Source organism: Cinclus cinclus, chromosome 8, assembly GCF_963662255.1.
Source record: "Cinclus cinclus chromosome 8, bCinCin1.1, whole genome shotgun sequence".
NCBI lineage: Eukaryota > Metazoa > Chordata > Aves > Passeriformes > Cinclidae > Cinclus > Cinclus cinclus.
The window spans coordinates 254,807-272,701 of record NC_085053.1 but is presented as its reverse complement, the minus strand read 5'-3'; the positions used below and the strand labels follow the sequence as shown (position 1 = coordinate 272,701).

The window sequence follows — 17,895 nt, the reverse complement described above, 5'->3', positions numbered from 1 at the left end:
GAGTTATTGTGTTGTCTGTTTAGAGTAGTGATTTATTATCTGCAGGTGGGGCAAGCACTGTCACAACATGTTTTAAAATCTTTTTTATGCTTCAACCACCTTGCTTTTGTGGATCTACAAACTGCCCTGTTTGCACTGCCCCAGCTGTTGCAAACTGTTGGGCTCTGCCCAGCATGGCATCCCTTAGTGTTTCACCCCAGGAACAGAGCAGCCCTGTCTGAATCGCTGCCTCTGTGGTCATCCAGCTCTCCATGCACAGGGCGGGTGGCCCTTGCTGAAGCTGGCTCTGCCTAAGAGTCCTGATTTCTGGGGCAAGCCCCTGCAAGAAACAAACAAAAGCTAAAATAATGAGGGGAGGGATCTTCCTAATCACTTGTCATATTTTTTAATTAATTCTTACTTCTGTGACCTCTTGTATCTCTGCCGTAAGAGCAAGATGGTCACAGACAACACTTTTAACTGTGCTTCATGCACAGGCAGAAGGGTACAGGCTCCTTCACATCTAAGCAGCAAAAGCAAAAGGTCTTTTCTCCACTTTTCTGACAGGAAATGGCAAGGCAACATAGGCGGTGCTTTCCTAGCTTCATTTTTATTTTTATTTACCCTTAAGTAGAAGGACTATTTTGCAGAGAGGGAGGCCTTGGGATGCCTTGGGAGGCCTCACCGGCCCGACAGGAGGTGAGGCAGGACGTTCTACTCCCACCCACCCTGCTGCCCTGCGGGACTCGGGCGGCGCAACCCCGCACCGGCACCGTACCTGGCTTCTCAAGGCAGGGTGCAGCTCCGCGGGCTGCCCGGCTCCTCTGCTGCCTCTGCAGCTGTCACACCGCTGTCACACGAAGGATCCCCGGTGCTCTGCAAGCCCTAGGAAGCCGCTTTTGCCCGCCAGGTGCTGAGGTCGCTCGGCAGAGGCGCGGGGCCGGGAGCAGTGTCCTTGCCGAGGGACAGCGCGCAGAGCTGTGCTGGCCGCGCCGTCTGTCCCCTGTGCCGCGGGGGGGCCGCGACGGGACCCTGGCGGTGCCGGGGGCTGCTGTGCCGTGTCCACTGGCCCGCGGGCCGTTGCTCGCCACAATGAGGTGGAGAAGGCCCGCGCCAGGGAAGTCCGTGATGACAATTCCCCAGCGCACGGGCTGCCCCGCCCGGCGCCGCAGGTGCTGGCAGCAGCGGGGGTTCACAAAGCGGGCCACCTGCTCGGGGCACGTGAAGAGCCCATTGCCGGAGCAGAAGGTGAGGTACATGGTGCTGGGGTCTCCGCCGGCCGCTTTCTCCAGGTGCCGCCGCACCCGGGCCCACTTGCGCTCCAGGGAGAGCACGTTCCAGGCATCGCTGATGCTCAGTTGCTCGTAGGGGATGCCCAGCACCTCCCGCGCCAGCGCCTCCAGCACCACGATCTTCCCGCGCACCTGGCCCAGCGTGGGCACCTCCTCCCGGCACCACACGCAGCCCTGGCCCGCTTCCAGCAGGCAGCGGTGCAGCTGGGCAGCGAAGCCGGGCCGGGAGAAGACGGGCAGCTCCTCCTTGATGCGCATCAGCACGGCCTCGCCGGGGTGGGCGCGGAGGAAGCGCAGGGTGCGGCGCAAGACGCCCCGCAGGCTGGCCCGCTGGAAGGTGCACAGGTGGTAGATGCGAAGCTCGCCCCGCCACAGCTTGCAGCGCACATCTAAGAAGCGGATGCCGGCCGCCAGCTGCGCCTCCAGGCCCCAGCTCTGGCACCGCAGGCGCCGGCCACCAAACAGGCTGAGGGAGTCGTGGGTGCCAGGGATGGAGAGGTGGGAGAGGGGCAGGGCGTCGGGGAGCTCCGCCATCCAGTCAGGGCAGCAGGCTGCCGGCTGCGGCACGCAGTCGAAGGCAGCGCCGCAGCGGGACCATGTCTCCATGCCACCGGGCGAGCAGGCACCCCGACACCCGGCTGGCCCCCTGGAGCCCTGCCGTGGGGAGAAGCATACCATGAGCTGTGGGAGCATGGCCCCCGTGCGTCCCGATCCCACCCTCCCCGGTGGCATCTCCGTGAAACTCCAGAGCACACCACACCCTGTAACACACGCCACATGCACCCCATATACGTTGCTGCCTGTATTTCTGTCGCACTGTACTGCTCCCCTGCCACTCTCGAGTACCCGTCCAAGTACTCCCGAGCCCTGGTACGCCCCAGCCTCCCCCTCGTTCACCCACCTGGGTTTGCCTGTGGCTGCGGAGCAGAGCCCGATGGGCAGTGCAGCAGTGGGTGCCGGCGGCACAGTGGCAGGTGGAACGGGATGCCAGCCATTAACCCGGCGACAGTCATGACGCGCGTCCTGCCTCGCAAATGGCACGTGCACCTGGGATTCATCCTCGGCCAAGGAGCGCAGTTGACAGACACACGGGGCTGAAAAAACTACCTGGCTGATCCCGACAGCAGCCATTCAGGCCTCTGCACCTCCCACCCCAGGAATCAGGACAAACGGGATCGCGGCGCCGCGGGGCCCCTTGAGCTGCCCAGGGGAGTGGCTGTGCAGAGCCGCGGGTGCCCCATGCCTGCTCCAGAGCTGCGTCCTGGTGGGACCTGGACCACCCCGGTGATGATTGCCATCGTCAGTGTCAGAGGGACAACGCACAGGCAGTGCCTGGAGCAGGGGTCTGTGCTTGCCAGCACACCCCTGCACCTGCTCAGCCACAGTTCCCAAGGAAATGGGCTTCATCTCCTTGCTCTCCAGGCACCGGGAACTGACTGTTTCACGCTGGAGTCACTGCAAAGCTGCCTGGCGCGGCATGAGTCCCCTCCTGCCCAGGGGACACAGCTGCCGGGCATCTCGGTCGGCAGCACGCACTGAACCCAGCGGGGTTTGGACAGCGGCCCCAGAGAGGTCACACATCCCTCCTGCTCTCATGTCCTCCGCCTGAGCGGGGCGGGCACATGGATGGATCCTCGGGGGGCGTTCGGTTCTACCACCGCAGGAGCAGCCGGCGGGGTCAGACCAAGGGGGGACCCCCCTGAGGGGGTCTCGGGGGCTGAGCGGGGTCCCTGCTGCTGCCCCGGCCCTGAGAACGGCCCTCTGTCGTGTCCGCCCGCGGCTCCCCGGGCACGGACCCGGCCCCACCCGCGCCTGCCCTGTCCCCGTCCCGGGCCCAGTCCCTGTCCCTGTTCCTGTCCCCAGCCCCGCCCCGGTCCCGCCCCGGTCCCGCCCGGCGCTCTCGCCATGGCGGCGGGCGGCGGCGGACGGAGCTGTTTCGTGCTGGGCGGCTCAGGGGAGACGGGCCGGGCGCTGCTGCGGGAGCTGCTGGCCCAGCGCGCCTTCGGCCGGGTCACGCTGATCGGGCGGCGCCGGCTGAGCCTGGGCGAGGCGGAGGCGGTCGTGGTGTGTGGGGACAGGGGACAGGGCTGGCCGTGGTGTGTGGGGAGCGGGTACAAGGGACAGGGAGGGCCATGGTGCGGGCTGCAGGGACAGGGAGGGCCATGGTGCGGGAAGCAGGGACAGGGTGGCGGCGCTGACCCTAGACCTCTCCACAGGGGCAGGCCGTGGTGGACTTCGAGCGGCTGGGCGAGCACGCCGCCGCCTTCCAGGGACACGACGTTGGCTTCTGCTGCCTGGGCACCACCAGGGCTAAGGCTGGCGCAGTGAGTGGGGACGCCCCCTGACCCCGGGGATCCCACTTTTCCCCTCCCCTGCCTACCCGCTCCGTTCCCCGCTGACCCTGCTCTTCCCCAGCAGGACGGCTTTGTCCGAGTGGATCGGGACTACGTGGCACAGGCAGCACAGCTGGCGCGGGCAGGGGGCTGCAAGCACTTTGTCCTGCAGTCCTCCCAAGGGGCAAACGCACAGAGCCGCTTCCTCTACCTCCGTGTGAAGGTGAGGGGGCAGCTGGGGTGGGCTCCTGATGCTCATGCAGGAGTCACAGGATGCTGGGATGCCCAGGGAGGAAGCAGGAGCTGAGGTCTTGAGATGCAAATGGCTCTGGGGGTCCTCCTGCTCCTGTGGGACAAGGGAAGAGGCTGGTTGGACTGCTATGCAACTGGCTTCTTATAAAGCAGCACAACAGACACATGCAGCATCTGTGTCCCTCCTCAAACTCCAGAAACATCTGCTGGGGTCTCTAGCCCAGTAACAGCTCTCCAGCCTTAAGCTGGGATGGCTTCACAGCTGTGTGGGAGGCTCAGGGCTGTGTCTAGGTGGGACATGAACTAGACCGTGATGAAAAGGCTCCCCAGGGAGCACCACACCCATGGCAAAAGCTTTTTTCTCCTTATGTTGTGTGCTGCAGCTCCCACCACCTGCTGGACTTAGCTGCCTGCCAGTGTCTTGTGCTGGCTGGATCCATCCCCAGGCTGGGTGCTGAGTGCAGATGCTCTCTGGAGCAGTCTGCTGAAGTTTAGCTGATTGTTGAAGGGCGCACTGCTGACCTGTGCTTGTGTCCACCATGGGCCCTACTCCAGCTGCATGGCCTGGACAGCTGATCCCTGCCTGGCCTGCTCCAGCCTCACATTGCCATTAGTGCCATCCTGACCTTGGCTCAGCAGCTCTTTCCTGCCCATTCACGGGGTGGCGGGGATGGTGCTTGCAGTCATCCTTATCTCCTTTCATCCTGCCTGGCTGCTCTGACAGGGAGAAGTGGAAAACCTGGTCCAGGCTGTTGGTTTTGATCACTGTATCATTCTCCGGCCAGCGTGAGTAGTGGTGGAGGAGGGAGGGCACAGGGTGGAGGGTTGCCAGGGCAGCAGGGAGATGCTTCTCTGGGAGATGGAAGAAGAGAAAGGATACATGAGCACAGGGCTGGGGAGGGAAGTAGAGAATGCCAGCAGCTGCATATGCAGCTTGTGGATGAGCACACTGCTTCCCAGTGCTGCAGAGAGCAAGCTCTGCAGTTTCCTATGGCCCATCCCAATGCTAATGCCATGTGCCATGCAAGGAGAGGAGTCTTGGGCTGAGAGCACAGGTTGAGGCACATAGGCCAGAGCTTATCTCCAGATGGACCTTGACCTTATGCAGGGGGGACACTCAACCTGGGTCCTTTCAGCTGTATTGTGCTCTTGAAGCCTAGGAGAACTGGAATTCAGCTTTTGTCAGCAAAGGGGGGAAAGGAGTTTAGTGTCAGCTCTGTCATGTTCCATGACCCTACCAAAACCTCAAAGCCCATGGTGGTTCAGGGAGCTTGTCTGGGCCCTGATGCAGCTGGAAAACTCAGTCTGTAGCCTTCACCCAGGATTGTTTGAGGCTGACCCACCTCCCGTCCTGTCTCTGCAGGGTGCTGCTGTGCAAGCGCCAGGAGTCCCGGCCCATGGAGTGGATAGCCCAGCAGTTCTTGAGTGCTGTGGCTTGGGTGTTCCCCACCGCTTATTCAGTGCCTGTGGAAACGGTGGCCAGGGCTATGGTGGCATGTGTGCTGCAGCCAGGCGAGGGGAAGGTGAAGGTGCTGGAGAACAGGGCCATCCATGAGCTGGGAAAGGCAGTGAAACAGCAGGGCACGTAGAGCAGGTGGATTGGCAGGGAGGAGCTTGGGTCACTGTTCAGTGCTCTCGGGGCTGAGGATGGATGCACGCACGGGAGAGGTGTGGGGAGCTGGCGTGGCTAGCATGGAACCACAGCTACATCCACTGCTTTGCAGAGTGGTTCATTCTGTCAGGGGATCAAAAACGCGGGTGCCGGCTGCTGGGTGAGGATAAATGATGTGCTCTGCTACCTGGATCCGTGACACAAATATGGGTAAAGATGATGTAATCCAGGCCTTGAATAAAACCCTGTGACTGATCTGGTTGTGCCAGCATTGTGTTGCAATAATGTCTGTCACCCACACAACCAGCAACCCAATCTCAGCCTCATGTGCTCAGATTGTGTCACTTCGGGGCGTGGTAACAGGTAGGTGACAGACACAGGAGAGCAGAGACAAGGCACAGCTGCTTGTGTGGAGGCTGCACTTCACAGAGCACATGGTGGCACCAGTGCTGCTTGGACAGCACAGCTCCTGGATGCTCAGCAGCAGCTGCTGAGGTGCCAGGAGTGGTGGCTCTGCCTACAGCAAGTCTTTGCAGACACTCCTGGTTTCATCTGCTCAGGGTGCAGAGGGACTACTCTAGGGATGATGCTGCTCACATCTGGGCTGCCAGTTGGTACCTGCGGTCACAAAAACACTGTGTCACTACCTGCATGGACTGGCAAATGCCTGTCTCTGCTTTCCTTCCAGGCACAAGTGAGCCTGAGCCCAGCTCTGTGTTCCCAGGAGTGCTCTGCACATGCAAAGGTTGAGGCCAGCCCTGTTGTCACCTTGCAGGGGACTTGCTCCTGCCCAGGTGCCAGAAGGGGAGCAGGTTCCTCCTGTGGGCGTGGAGCAGGCACGAGGAGCAGTGCAGTGTCCCAGGCACGGCCCCCGCTGTTCTCAGGCCTTGTGCTCAGGGTCGAGGAACTCGGTGGCTCCCTCAGATGGGATTCAGAACATACGTGACTCCCAAATTCCCTGCTGGCCAGAGTCCCAGTGTTCCGGGTAACGCTGCTATCCAGGATTTTCTCTGACCTCACCCATGGCTCCTGTGTCAGTGACTTGGATATGGCAAATGGAGGGAGCCTAGGTCTCATCTCTTCCTTCTACATGAGCACTTCCATCACTGGGTTGGGCCTCAGAAGAGTGGTGGAGGCTGGGAGATGGTGTAAAGCCTGCACCTAGACAGCTCCTCAGCCATGTGTGGGGCTCAGTTCAAAGGGGCCGCAGAGCCCCAGCTACTGATAAGGCTGTTCCAGTGAGAGCGAAACACCTTCAGAATGGTATTGAATGCACAAAGGGAAATGAGAGGCAGGCTGGTCAGCATCACACAATTATGAAGAGCACAAAGGCTAGTCACCTGCAGCGCTGGGTTACACAGGCATAGTGCACTCCACGCTCTAAGAGATATTTTTTTAAAGGGCATATGCTTGTACAAGGGAGTGGAAATGAACACCTGAAGTGGTGAGACCTTAAAAGACATGAAAATTGAGAGAATTAAAAAAAAGAATTCAAGCTCTGGAAAGTTATAGGTGAAAGACAAGCCACAGAAGATGTGGCATAAACATGAATTATGTGAGGAGCAGAGTTCTCCAGGGAGGCTCAAGGATAGGATGTGATCAGGCTCTAGAGGAAGGAATGAGCCACCACAGAAAGCCTCAGTGAGTTACTTGCATTGCCCTTTGCTGTTAGGGAGCTCACACTACCATCATTCCTTAGGGAACCCACATTTGCATGACTGTCCCAAAGCATGCAGGGGGAAAAAAATATTTTTAACCCCAGTTTTAGAACACATGGTTAAAAGTCTGCCAGAAGGAGCACTCAGATGAATGGCCAAATACTCTCCTGGGTGAGAATTGCAGTGATCCCTTTACCAGAAGGTCAACATTGTTAAAAATATGATGCTAGTTCTTAAAAAGTTCCAGTGGGAACCAGGAAACTGCAAAGCAGCTAGGCTGCCTTCTATAAAAGGCATGTTGCTAGAAAGGATAATAAGGTCTGGAAATAACAGGGCCCAGGATAAATTGGGTGCAATGGGAGATTCCACACAGCTTTTGAGGGGGCTGCTTCAAGGCACAAGCCTGGAGCCCTCTTGGAGGAAACCAGCCATTATGTACACAAGACAATCTGCTCCTCAGAGTGCACTCAGATCTCCAAAAAGCTCTCCCAGAAGGGCTCTTAAAGAAATTAAGCTGTCGTGGGAAGACAAGGAATGTCCGTGTAGTTTCTTATTGGAAATATTTCCTTAGCTCTCCAAAGCCTTGGAACACACAAACCAAACATTTCTTGCTGGACAAAGGTCTGTGGAAAACACAAGCTATTTCTGTGTAACCCTTGTTTCTGCTCAGTGGTAACAGTTTCTTTTTCAGTTTTTCAGATAAATCTGTGTAAAAATGCACAGCTGCAATCCCAGCACAGGGTACGGCATCCTTATCACCCTTCCACACTGAGTTTCCTCACTCTTTGGACCTCAGTTCCCCAGTTTGCTCTGTGCACTCCTTAACCCCCCCACCCCCAAGCTTTGGAAGAGATTTTAGACCATTGGTCGCTGAATAACGGCAGAAGGGATTTGCCCACCTCAGGCTTTAAAAGGTGAAGGAGACAAAAGTCTGCAGGGAACAGACCCAAATCCTCCAGGGGCTTCCACTGGCCACAGCTACAGGTTCCTCAGAGCAATAGGAGCTGTGCAGGGATGGAGCCATGTCCTTGGCACACCTGACCGGGCTCTCTGCTCTGCTCCAAGGGCACAGAGCCCTGGCTGCAGCAGGGGCAGAGCAGGGCAGGGTGCTCAGAGCCTGCTGGGCACATTCACACCAATACCCTGGTCCCACAGACCCTCGTTCTCCTGGGATTCCACTGCTGACTTTGTTACGATGAAAGGATAGCTGCATTCCCAAAGGCTCAGCAGAGGGGTTCCTAGGAGGTGCCATGGCCCGCTGTGACTCCCAGCCCAGAGCTGTGACCACCACTGGCCCCTCTTGCCCAGCCCATGCTGCCACCGCCTTCCCTCTATGCCACAGGCTGCCTGAGCAGCAGGCAAAGCCTCCTTCCAACAGCACCATGCTTCACAGGAGCTCTTCCAAGCAGCCTCTGAGCTGGCAGGCACTGACCTGGCACTCGGTGACATTCTGATGATATCCCTGCTAGCAAATGCTAGCAAATGGGGCCCTGATGAACCCTCTGGCCCCAAGGGCACTGGCACAGCCCAGCAAAGGTGCAGTTTGCAAGGCTATGCTCCTTCAGAGACCAGGGGCTGCATCCCAGCTGGGAGATTGGGCCACTGGGCCCTGTGCTACCCCTGATTGGGATGAGGCACCTCCTGAGTCCTCTAGGAGCAGGGCAGAATAAGAACAGACTGGAAGAGTAAAGGACCTCCGTCCTCTGCTGCTACTCCTCCCTTCCCCGCTCTGTGAGACATGAGGGAGGCTGGTGGACATCTCCATGCCAGCAGAGCGAAGGGAAGCCCACCAGACCCTGGCTCTGACCCCCCTTCCCTGAGTGCATCCTGGGGGCTCTGATCAGCCCAAGCCATTGTTATCTGCACATCTCATCCTCTGAAATTGTCAGCTGTACTTTTTTTCATTCAGTTTCCACTACAAACCAGTACAAAGCCAGCCTGAGCTCTCCAGGGAGGCAGAGTTTCCAGCAGGCTTCCAGCTTTCAGTTACTGCACGCAGATACCTGAACACAGACAGTGTCTTGCTGCATAATCCCACACCAGGCCCCAAATCCAGCAAGGAGCCAGAGCCAGACAGTCACAGCTCTGATATAGCACAAGGGAAAGAGGATCAAGGGCTGGGCTTAAACGTAACTCTGGGTTTTACCCAGGGAAATGATGGTTTGTTAGTGCACCTGGGTGTGGACAGCCAGGCTAGGAGCAAAGTCCCTGTTCCCAGCTCCCAGTGTTAAAGCACAGAGATGCACGTTTTCATGGTCAGCCAGGAGCCAAGGGCTGAAACTAATGTCTCTGTTAGCCGCCATCACTGTTGAAGTGATGGGTATTTTGACATTAGCCACAGCCTTGAAATCAACAGCTAGACTTCTCATAAGCACTTTTATTTTTCTGAAAGTTCTATCTCGCACTGGAAAAATCTCATTTGAATGAAGCATTTCTACCCGGCTCTTCTAAGTACTGACCTGGAGCCATCATTAAAAGAAATGCTGTGGGCTTCCTGAAGCCCCCTAAACATCAGCTTGGCCCTTCCAATTTCATTACCTGACCTCGTCACAGAAAATCCACGTTTTTCTTCTCCCTGTGTGAGCTTAGAGAGAAGAAAACAAACTCCAGAAGCCGCTGGGAGCAGGGCCAGCTACAGCCAGCATTGGACACAGGGCTGGCGGGGGTCCAGCTGTGGCGCTATATAGGAACGGGGGAGGTGGCTGGGCTGCAGAACGAGCCTTGCTGCCTGCTTCAGCCATCACTCACACTCTTCTCACGGCCGAGCAAACCACAGCCTGCCAAGATGTGCAAAGGATTAGCGGCGCTGCCCCACACCTGTCTGGAGAGGTGAGAGTGGCCAGGATGTGCAGGATGCCAGGGGCTGGGGGCACAGGGGGGAACAGGGACTCTTCCTGCAGCACATCCCTGTCATGGGCATCTCTATAGGCACTGGGATTGTGCAGCTCTGAACTGGGAGGGGAGGGAAGCTCTCCGGAGGTGGCTCAGTGGGTGCTGTGAGATCCTTGGTGGGATGAGTGCTGATTCCCAAACTCCCCACTCTGTCCTGGGGCTCAAACTCACCCTGCTGCTGGGTGAGTTTGGGCTGCTCCAAACCCAGCCCTCAGTTGCTCTGGGGCAGGAGTTCTTCATCCTCAAACCTTAATTTCCGCAAAACACGGGGGAGGAGAGGAGGAAAAAATCAGGACAGAGGTTTTGCCTGTCTGAGGTGAAAACAGCCCTGTCTCCCAAGTGCTTCACAATCCTCTTCTAACACACATGGAATAGCCAGACCTGTCCCTCTCATGATGCTCAGCCCTGTATAGAGCAACAGCTCTGCCCGACTTGTGGCACCCATCCTTACCTTCATCCCTATCCACCCTGGTGCTCACCCCAAAACCTGCATCTGAGGGTGGCAGAGGCTTCTCTCTGCCCCTTGGGAGCCCAGGCAGGCTGCAGCCCCTGGCCATTTCCATACTGCTTGGAGCCCATCCTCTCCTCTGCTCCCATGGGCTTTGGAGGGGTCCAGTGAGAGGCAGAGGTGCAAAGCACCTGAGGCTTCACTGCAGCAGCTCCATGCTTCACCTGCAGAGGAAACTTAGGGAAAGACTCAACTGAATCCCTCAGCAGGGCTCCCTCACACCTGCAAATGCCTTAACACTGGTTTTCAGATGAGAGTGGCAGTGGGAAATTCACTGCCCTGAGGGGAGCCCCAGAGAAGTTCCAGCTGAAATTCTGCTGCTGGGGGCTAATGCTGTTTACCCAAAAGGCAAATTCTAATCACAGGCACAAACAGGAGCAAAGGCCTGTGGCAGTTTTGTTGTTGGAAACTTTTCTTTCAGCCATCCTTATGAATCCATGCTGACCTTGCCTGCTCCCCTGCAGTCTCCTGTGCCATGGGCAGCCAAGAGCACTCTTCCAGCTGTGGGTGATCCACATGTTTCTGCTCTACTATTGCCCTTGTCATTCTTCTGACACTTTTTAACAGTAAATTTTCTTAATAAAGATTTTCTCCTGCTGCTGCTATGCTGATATTTCCAGCTGCTGTGCCCTCAAATCCTCACTCTTGAAGGCTTCACTCACACTGACACAGAGTCAGGGCTGAATTTTCCCCCTGTGCATTATTTTGTTCTGTTCTTCGAGGCTTTCCAGCTGCTTCTCTGCTGCTGTCACGAGAACCTCGTGCAGCTCTGCACAGCTGTCCCCAGTGCCGTGCCCAAGGACTGCAGGATCTGTGCTCAGCCACTGACCCCTTCTCCCAAGGCTGGTGACACTGAGCAGCAGGGTCCCAGCGTTGCAGCGTTCCTCATCCCCACAGGTCTGTGCTCCCTTCCCCACACTGCCATCCTGCACTGACCTTCCCCTGCAGAGTCCACCCTGGCTCTTCCCACAACACGTGCTCGCTGGCTCTTCAAAGAGGGGTGAGAGGTTGGAAGGAATCTCTTCCTAGGGCCAGAGGAGCCTTGACTCCTCTCCAATAGTCCATATTTGTCCATGTGTCCAGCATGGGTCTGAAACGGCTGCCACTGACTTGCCCACACAGCATCACTCTCACAGCTTTATGGCCCCTCAAATCCCCTCTGGAGGTTCCTGCACGGAAGGGACATTTCCTCTGGCACCTCCCTGCCCTCAGGCACAGCATCACCTTTAGCTTTCAGCTATGGCTTTAAACTCCTTTGAGCTTCTATTTTTGTTTTTGTTTTTAAAGCTGGAGTCTCTCCTGGCCCTCCCTAGCAGCCCTTCTTGCTCTCAATATGTTTGACAGAACCCATATTTTCTATTAATGCTTCTTGGAAGCTATTTCTCAGACTTTTTCTTGGCTAGCTCCCACATGTTCTCACAGTTAACCCTCCAGCATTTACAGCCCTCTTGCTTTTTCTCACTCGGCCACAGCTGTTTGTTTTTTTTTTTTTTTAAATACGCCTTTTTTGTTTATAGCTGCCTTTTCCCCCCTGCTGTTTAGCCTTCCCTGAAGCCTTGCTTGAAAGCTTGTAATCCATCTGCTGGAGGATGCCAGGATGGTGTCTTTAAATAGTCCTTTGCTCCCTCAGCCTGCAGGCTTTCAGCCCACTCCTGTCCTTCCTCGATTCCTTTTAACAGCCTTCCTTATCTCTGCTGTCCCTACACATGTCATGAATACCCTGTCACTGCCAAGGAATTGCTGTGGTGCATGGGGGAGGCTCTTGCTGCTGTCCCCACACCTGCAGGGCTCCAGCAGGGTGGGCAGCTGCTGGGGGTCCCTTGGCACCCCCATGGGACGGAGCAAGATGGGACTGCTGAGGGCCTCTATGCCTTTTGAGCCTGACAGCTCTGGCCAATAAATCACTGTCAGAAGATGGGAACCAGAGCAGGGTTTTGAGCCAAGTCTGAGCACTTGTTGTGTGAAGCCACTATCCATTTCATCCAGACCTTGTGTGGGTGTTGGCCTCATCCAACACCAGGGCAGGGATCCCCTGGTGCTGCTCTGACAGCAGCAGAGTCCAGGTCCTCTCTTCCCAGCTCCTTGGGTCATCGTGGGCTAAGTTTGGCTCTTGGTGCCCCTGCTGCCAGCACAGCTGGTATTATCCCTCTGCCTGCTCAGGAACTCCTGGGATCCACTGTCCATGCTCCCAAGGGAGGGCAGCCTTCCAGCCCCTTGCTCTTCCCCTCTGCTTCTGCTGGGCGAACCCCCCGTGATGTGACATGTGGTCCAGTGGCTTGGAAGGGACTCTCTTTGCTGCACAGCAGCTGGCAGTGGCAGGGCTTGCCCGTGGTGACATCCCCATTCCTCCCTCCCAGGTGCTGGCAGAGGGACAAGGTGGCACCCAGCAGTTCTGCTCAGCCCCTCCTGAGAGATGCTCCTGAGCCCCTGTGTCCCCTGCCTGCAGGAACTTGTGGCCACAGGTACAGATGTGCGGGAAAGCAGAGCCAAGGGAGAGGCCAGCCTGTCCTCTCAGCTTTCCTGCAGCACCCTCTGCACCCACCCACTGTGGGAGCATGGCAACCTTGTCCCCATTTTCCTAAGCTGTCCAAGGTTCAGGTTTTCCCAGAAGCACTAGCAATGGAAGCTGTCCCTGTAGCTGCTGACCTTGTCCATGACAACAGCTGTGTTTCTGGGTGGTCCCTCCAGCCCCAGGCTGGGCTGCTCTCTCTGCCTGGTCCTGCTGCCCACCTCCATGCAAGCGGGGCTGCTCAAGGGCAGGTTTCTGCAGCAGAAATGGGGGACAGCTGTCATGAAGCAGAGCAGAGCAGACACCCCTGTGCCAGGTCTCCAAATGTCACCCATGGGGACTGGCGAGTGGAAACCAAAACACAGAGGGAGACTTTTACAAGGAGGAAAAAAATCAAAGGAATTAAAATGAAATAGCAGACATAGCAGTGGGGCGATCGTCCACAGAGGGCTTGTGAAAATAAACAGCGGAGAGGAAAACTGCAGGCAGCCTGAAGACAGGGAGCGGCAGCCCAGCTTTGCAGCCATGCCAAAAGCTCAGACCAGGCAGCCTGGGAGGAGCAGTCTGTCCCCTCTCCTTCACCTCCAAGTCAGCAAGACCACCTGGAAGCCACCAAATGTTGCTGTGCCAGGGAAAAGCCCTGCCCTGCAAAGATGGGGATTGAGGGGGATCTGTTTTCACCCCTTTATTTCTTTAGCCTCATGCAGCACACCTGAGTGATCCCAGCAACAGCTCAGCTTGCTCTTGCTGCCAGTCCTGAGCTGCTGCAGTGGGGAGCCTCCTCGGCAGTTTTAGATGCTCAGGACCCAATTGCTACTTGTGTCACACTGCTGGGCCTGCTGCCAAGCCCCAGGGTCCCCTGCTTTCTCTGTGACCCCCAAATGTGGGTCTGGAGCATGGCCTCAGTGCAATGGAAGTGGCAGTGAGCCTTTTGCAGTCTGCAGCTTCTGGAGCCATTTTTTCCTCTCTGCTCAGAGAAGGCAGCACCCAGGAGGTGCCTGTTTACAGGACCCTTCCCATCACAGATATAAGGCATATATATTCCTGATAAACGTGCCACATATCTATATAAGGCTTTGAGTGCTGTCAGCAGTGTGGGGCTGGTGGCACAGTGTGGCATGGCACCATGGGACAGGTGCCCCCAGCACAGCACCCACACACCCTCTTCACCAAAGGCAGCTCCGTCACCTCCTCACCAGCCCTTTTCCAAGCTCATGTCTACAGACTGAGTGCTGCACACACATCCCCAGCTCAGCTCAGCCCCAGAGCAGCCTGAGAGCCCTGCTTATACAATTATCCTGGCCACAGATGGGGACAGAGTGAGGACATCCAGATATAGAGCTGTCACTAACACGCAGCACCTGTTTAGAGACACAGGCACAGCCTTTACAGCATTAGGGTCCGTTTGCTCCATATGGAGCAAATAGGGTCCATATTTCCATATGGAATTACAATGGGTACAGGGCAGGAACTGTGAGTGTCCCACTGCCCTGCTCCCCTGCCTGACCTGTCTCTGCCCCTCTCCTGCTGCAGGGCCAAGGAGATCAAGATGAAGCTGGGCACACTGCTCCAGAAGCCTGACTCGACCATTGACTTCATCATCCCCTACCCTGAGAAGCTGGAGAAGCCACACAAGGCCCAGAAGTGAGTCCTGCACTGGGCTGGGCTGCAGAGGTACCTGTGCCCAGCCACTGGGGTGGGTAAAAGCCCTTTTGGGATGTAGAGGAGCTGGAGTCCTGATGTGGGCTGGCACAGCAGGCTCTTTGTGGCAGGCAGCTTGTGGCATGCCCCTCGTGAGCTGTCTGCTAGGTACAGGCTCAGGAGTTTACGTCATGACAGCATGAGACATGTCAGACAATACAGCTCTATGGAAACTGGATTTCCCATGGAAACTCAATTTACTTTTGATGAGATTTCATGTTATTCGATAAAGGTTTTCCCAGAGGCATGTGGCACTTGGACTTCTCTGAGCCACCTGCCTCAGCCCAGAGGTGCCAGTCTTTGCAGGCTTTGGGGTGGCAGCGTGTCCCTGAGCTGGGTGCACAACCTCACGGCACGATGCCTGCCTCGGGGCAGCCTCGTGGTGCTGGGACCTCCTCACCTCATGGCCTTTGGTGTGACCACTGCTCTCCAGCCCTGAGCTGGTGTTAAATATCAACATTACTTAAAGCACATGAAACATGAAACATATTTTGCCTGCCAGTCTGGGGTGTGGGGGGTGACATGCAGGGAGACGTTTGCCAGCATGGTGCCTGCCTGCCACAGCACTGTCTGGCGAGAGCTGCATGTGCCAAAGAGGGCTGGCAGAGCCTTGTGGATTGTGTGGTTCTCACTCCATTGCTGCTGTGCCCCAGATGCCTCTGTGACAGAGACACATTCGTCTCCATTAGCCATCCCTGCAGAAAGCCAGAGAGCATCTCCATCCCTGCTGTCTGGAGGAGCTGTTTGTTTTCTCCTCCACTGCCTCACTGTGCAGCCCTGGAGTCACTCACCTGTCAGCATCTCACTTGCAGTTAATATCATCTGAGGGACGTTCAGATAATGGGAAAGTGCATTTGGTGGTTTCCAGGAAGTCTGGATTGTGTTAGGTTGTTGCAGTGATACTCCTCCTCATGGGATTGAGAAGTCACCTGACAGGGACATGGGGCAGGGAGAGCTTTGATCCTTGATAGAAGTGCAAACACAACTTCAAAGTGAAGGATTAGAACCCCATGTCATGGTGCCTACTGCTGATGGTTTGGCGACAAGTGAAGGCTGGTACCCACCCTGAGCAAGCCTGGCATTCCTGCTGCTCCTCTCCCTGCTGGAGCCACCTGGGCAGCTTGACGTGGCTGGGCACCAGCACCTGAACTTCCCCCAGACCCACCACTGGGTCCTGGCCCCCAGGAGCAGGACAGGTTGTCCTGCCCACTCTGCCTCCCTGCTCCCAGGGATGCTCTGCTCAGCCAGGGGGTTTCACCCCCATGTGTGTCTCCTGCAGCAGCAAAACAAGAGAGTGCAGCACAGCCTGCAGGGAGTGGAGATGGTCCACAGCCAGCCCAGCATTCTGTGCCAAGCAGGGGGCTTCCCTTGCCCTCCAGCCAACGCTGGTAGGGATGCAGGGAAGGAATCGGGAGCCCAGGGCAGCTTGGTCAGACTCCTCGGGGCTTAAATAAAACAACAAAAAAGCCACAAACAACAACAAAAAACCCCACAACTCTTCAGTCTCACTGCAAACACCGCATCGAAAAATATATTAAAGAAAAAAACAAGAGGAAAACCGGTGCAGATGGAAAGCACAGGAGGTTTCCAGGGGGAAGGGCGCTGAGGCCAGTGACCCGCGTGGCTGCAGGGCGTGGGAACGGGGCGAGCGGGCTGTGGGAGCCGAGGGCACTGACCCCGAAATGACCGAGCCCTGTGGCCAGCGGGGAGCATCCTTCCCCACTCCGGCAGGAAAAGGCAGGGATGCTTCCCAGGCGCTCGCAGAGCCCCTGCGCTGCCGTCCCTTGTGTGCGCGCTGGGCTGAGGAGGAGCCTGGGGCTGCAGAAGGGACTCGCTTTGCTCTGCTCGAGCACAGGGGAATTCACCCTCCCCACCCCATCTTCACCCTCCCTGCACTTGGCTCTCCCCCGGAGAAGGGCACCTGTGCTCTGATGCAACAGCATCCCCATTCCACCCTCAGACCACTGCCTCCTCTCTGAAAGTCTGTGGAACTTGTTCCTCCCCGTTTTTAAAGGAATTATTTAAAAACCTGGAGCTCAGACGGAGGCTGTGGGGTAATCATGGACCACCTGGGCTTTCTTTACTCTCCCCAGGCCATCTCCAGAGGAGGCTCTGCAGTGGCGTGATTCCTTGGAGAAGCTGCTGCAACACCCCTGTAAGTTCACATCTCCCTGTGGCTCTTTCCACGTGCCCTCAGGTGCTCAGGGAGGGCTTGGACCCCCTTGCATGCCGGTGCTCAGCCAGGGCTCCCCCTCCCCCTTGCCCCCAGATGGACTAGCCAGCTTCCACAGCTTCCTGCGCTCCGAGTTCAGCGAGGAGAATGCCGAGTTCTGGGTGGCCTGCGAGGACTACAAGAAAACCAAGTCACCTGTGAAGATGGCAGAGAAGGCCAGAAAGATCTATGAGGAGTTCATCCAGACTGAGGCACCCAAAGAGGTCAGTGGCCATGGGGCAGGAGATGGCTCTGGGGGAGATGAGGTTGCTCCCTGTCAGCTCCATCCCAAAGGACAGCGATGGCTGCAGGGCACCCCCTGCCATGGCTCAGGGCCTCCAAGTGCTGTGTCCTTGGCAAGGGGCAGCCCCATGCCCACGTGCTGCACTCCCATCCTTGACAACCCTGCAGCTCCTGTTTGCATGTCAGCCTCTGCTGGGCTGTCTCCAGCCACAGGCCCCCCCAACACGTGTCTGTCCCCCCACTCCCCACAGAGGCATGATATTAATCGCAAGGGATGACAATGTACAGCGATCTTCCTCCCCAAGTTAGCTTTGCAGCAGGTCAGAGCTCATCCTGACAGCTCTGCCACCAATAATCCTTCCAGAGAAGTGAACCTGCTTCAGTCCCTGCTCTCAGCCTTTGTGTGCTTGTCGGTGGGATGGAGCAGGCAAGGGGGGGGACATCACTCGACCCTGCAAAGGCAGGCTCCCATCCCTCTTACACTCTCACGGCAGGTGAACATTGACCACTTCACCAAGGCTGTGACCATGAAGAACCTGGTGGAGCCATCACCAACCAGCTTTGACATGGCCCAGAAGAGGATCTTTGCCCTGATGGAAAAAGACTCCCTGCCCAGATTTGTGCGGTCAGAATTTTATCATGAGTTAATTAAGTAGCAGTGCAGCAGGGCTGTGCAAGGCACCCCTGCTGCTTCGACCTGAACA

The 17,895-nt window shown here is 57.0% G+C and overlaps 3 protein-coding genes across 5 annotated transcripts; 2 read left to right on the top strand and 1 right to left on the bottom strand.

Moving 5' to 3' along the window:
* Positions 1-544: 544 nt before the first annotated feature.
* On the bottom strand, positions 545-2,284 carry LOC134046876 (1-phosphatidylinositol phosphodiesterase-like). The gene is made up of 2 exons (XM_062497698.1): positions 2,173-2,284; positions 545-2,032 (listed from the first exon to the last, which is right to left on the bottom strand). Exons 1-2 carry the CDS (start codon positions 2,282-2,284, stop codon positions 822-824), a joined length of 1,323 nt encoding a protein of 440 aa, XP_062353682.1. The 3' UTR covers positions 545-821.
* An 892-nt stretch (positions 2,285-3,176) lies between these two features.
* HTATIP2 (HIV-1 Tat interactive protein 2) lies at positions 3,177-5,713 on the top strand. The gene is made up of 5 exons (XM_062497696.1): positions 3,177-3,329; positions 3,476-3,595; positions 3,690-3,827; positions 4,581-4,642; positions 5,220-5,713. The coding sequence occupies exons 1-5, from the start codon at positions 3,177-3,179 to the stop codon at positions 5,443-5,445; spliced, it is 699 nt and encodes a 232-aa protein (XP_062353680.1). The 3' UTR covers positions 5,446-5,713.
* On the top strand, positions 4,607-17,895 carry RGS5 (regulator of G protein signaling 5). 3 transcript variants are annotated; one of them, XM_062497026.1, is made up of 5 exons: positions 9,912-9,955; positions 14,569-14,679; positions 16,830-16,891; positions 17,006-17,172; positions 17,686-17,895. In XM_062497026.1, the coding sequence occupies exons 1-5, from the start codon at positions 9,912-9,914 to the stop codon at positions 17,845-17,847; spliced, it is 546 nt and encodes a 181-aa protein (XP_062353010.1). In that variant the 3' UTR covers positions 17,848-17,895. The 3 variants fall into 3 exon arrangements, with proteins under 3 accessions (XP_062353012.1, XP_062353010.1, XP_062353011.1); XM_062497027.1 differs by having other exon boundaries at positions 17,006-17,187; XM_062497028.1 differs by lacking the exon at positions 9,912-9,955 and adding an exon at positions 4,607-4,642 and having other exon boundaries at positions 16,830-17,172.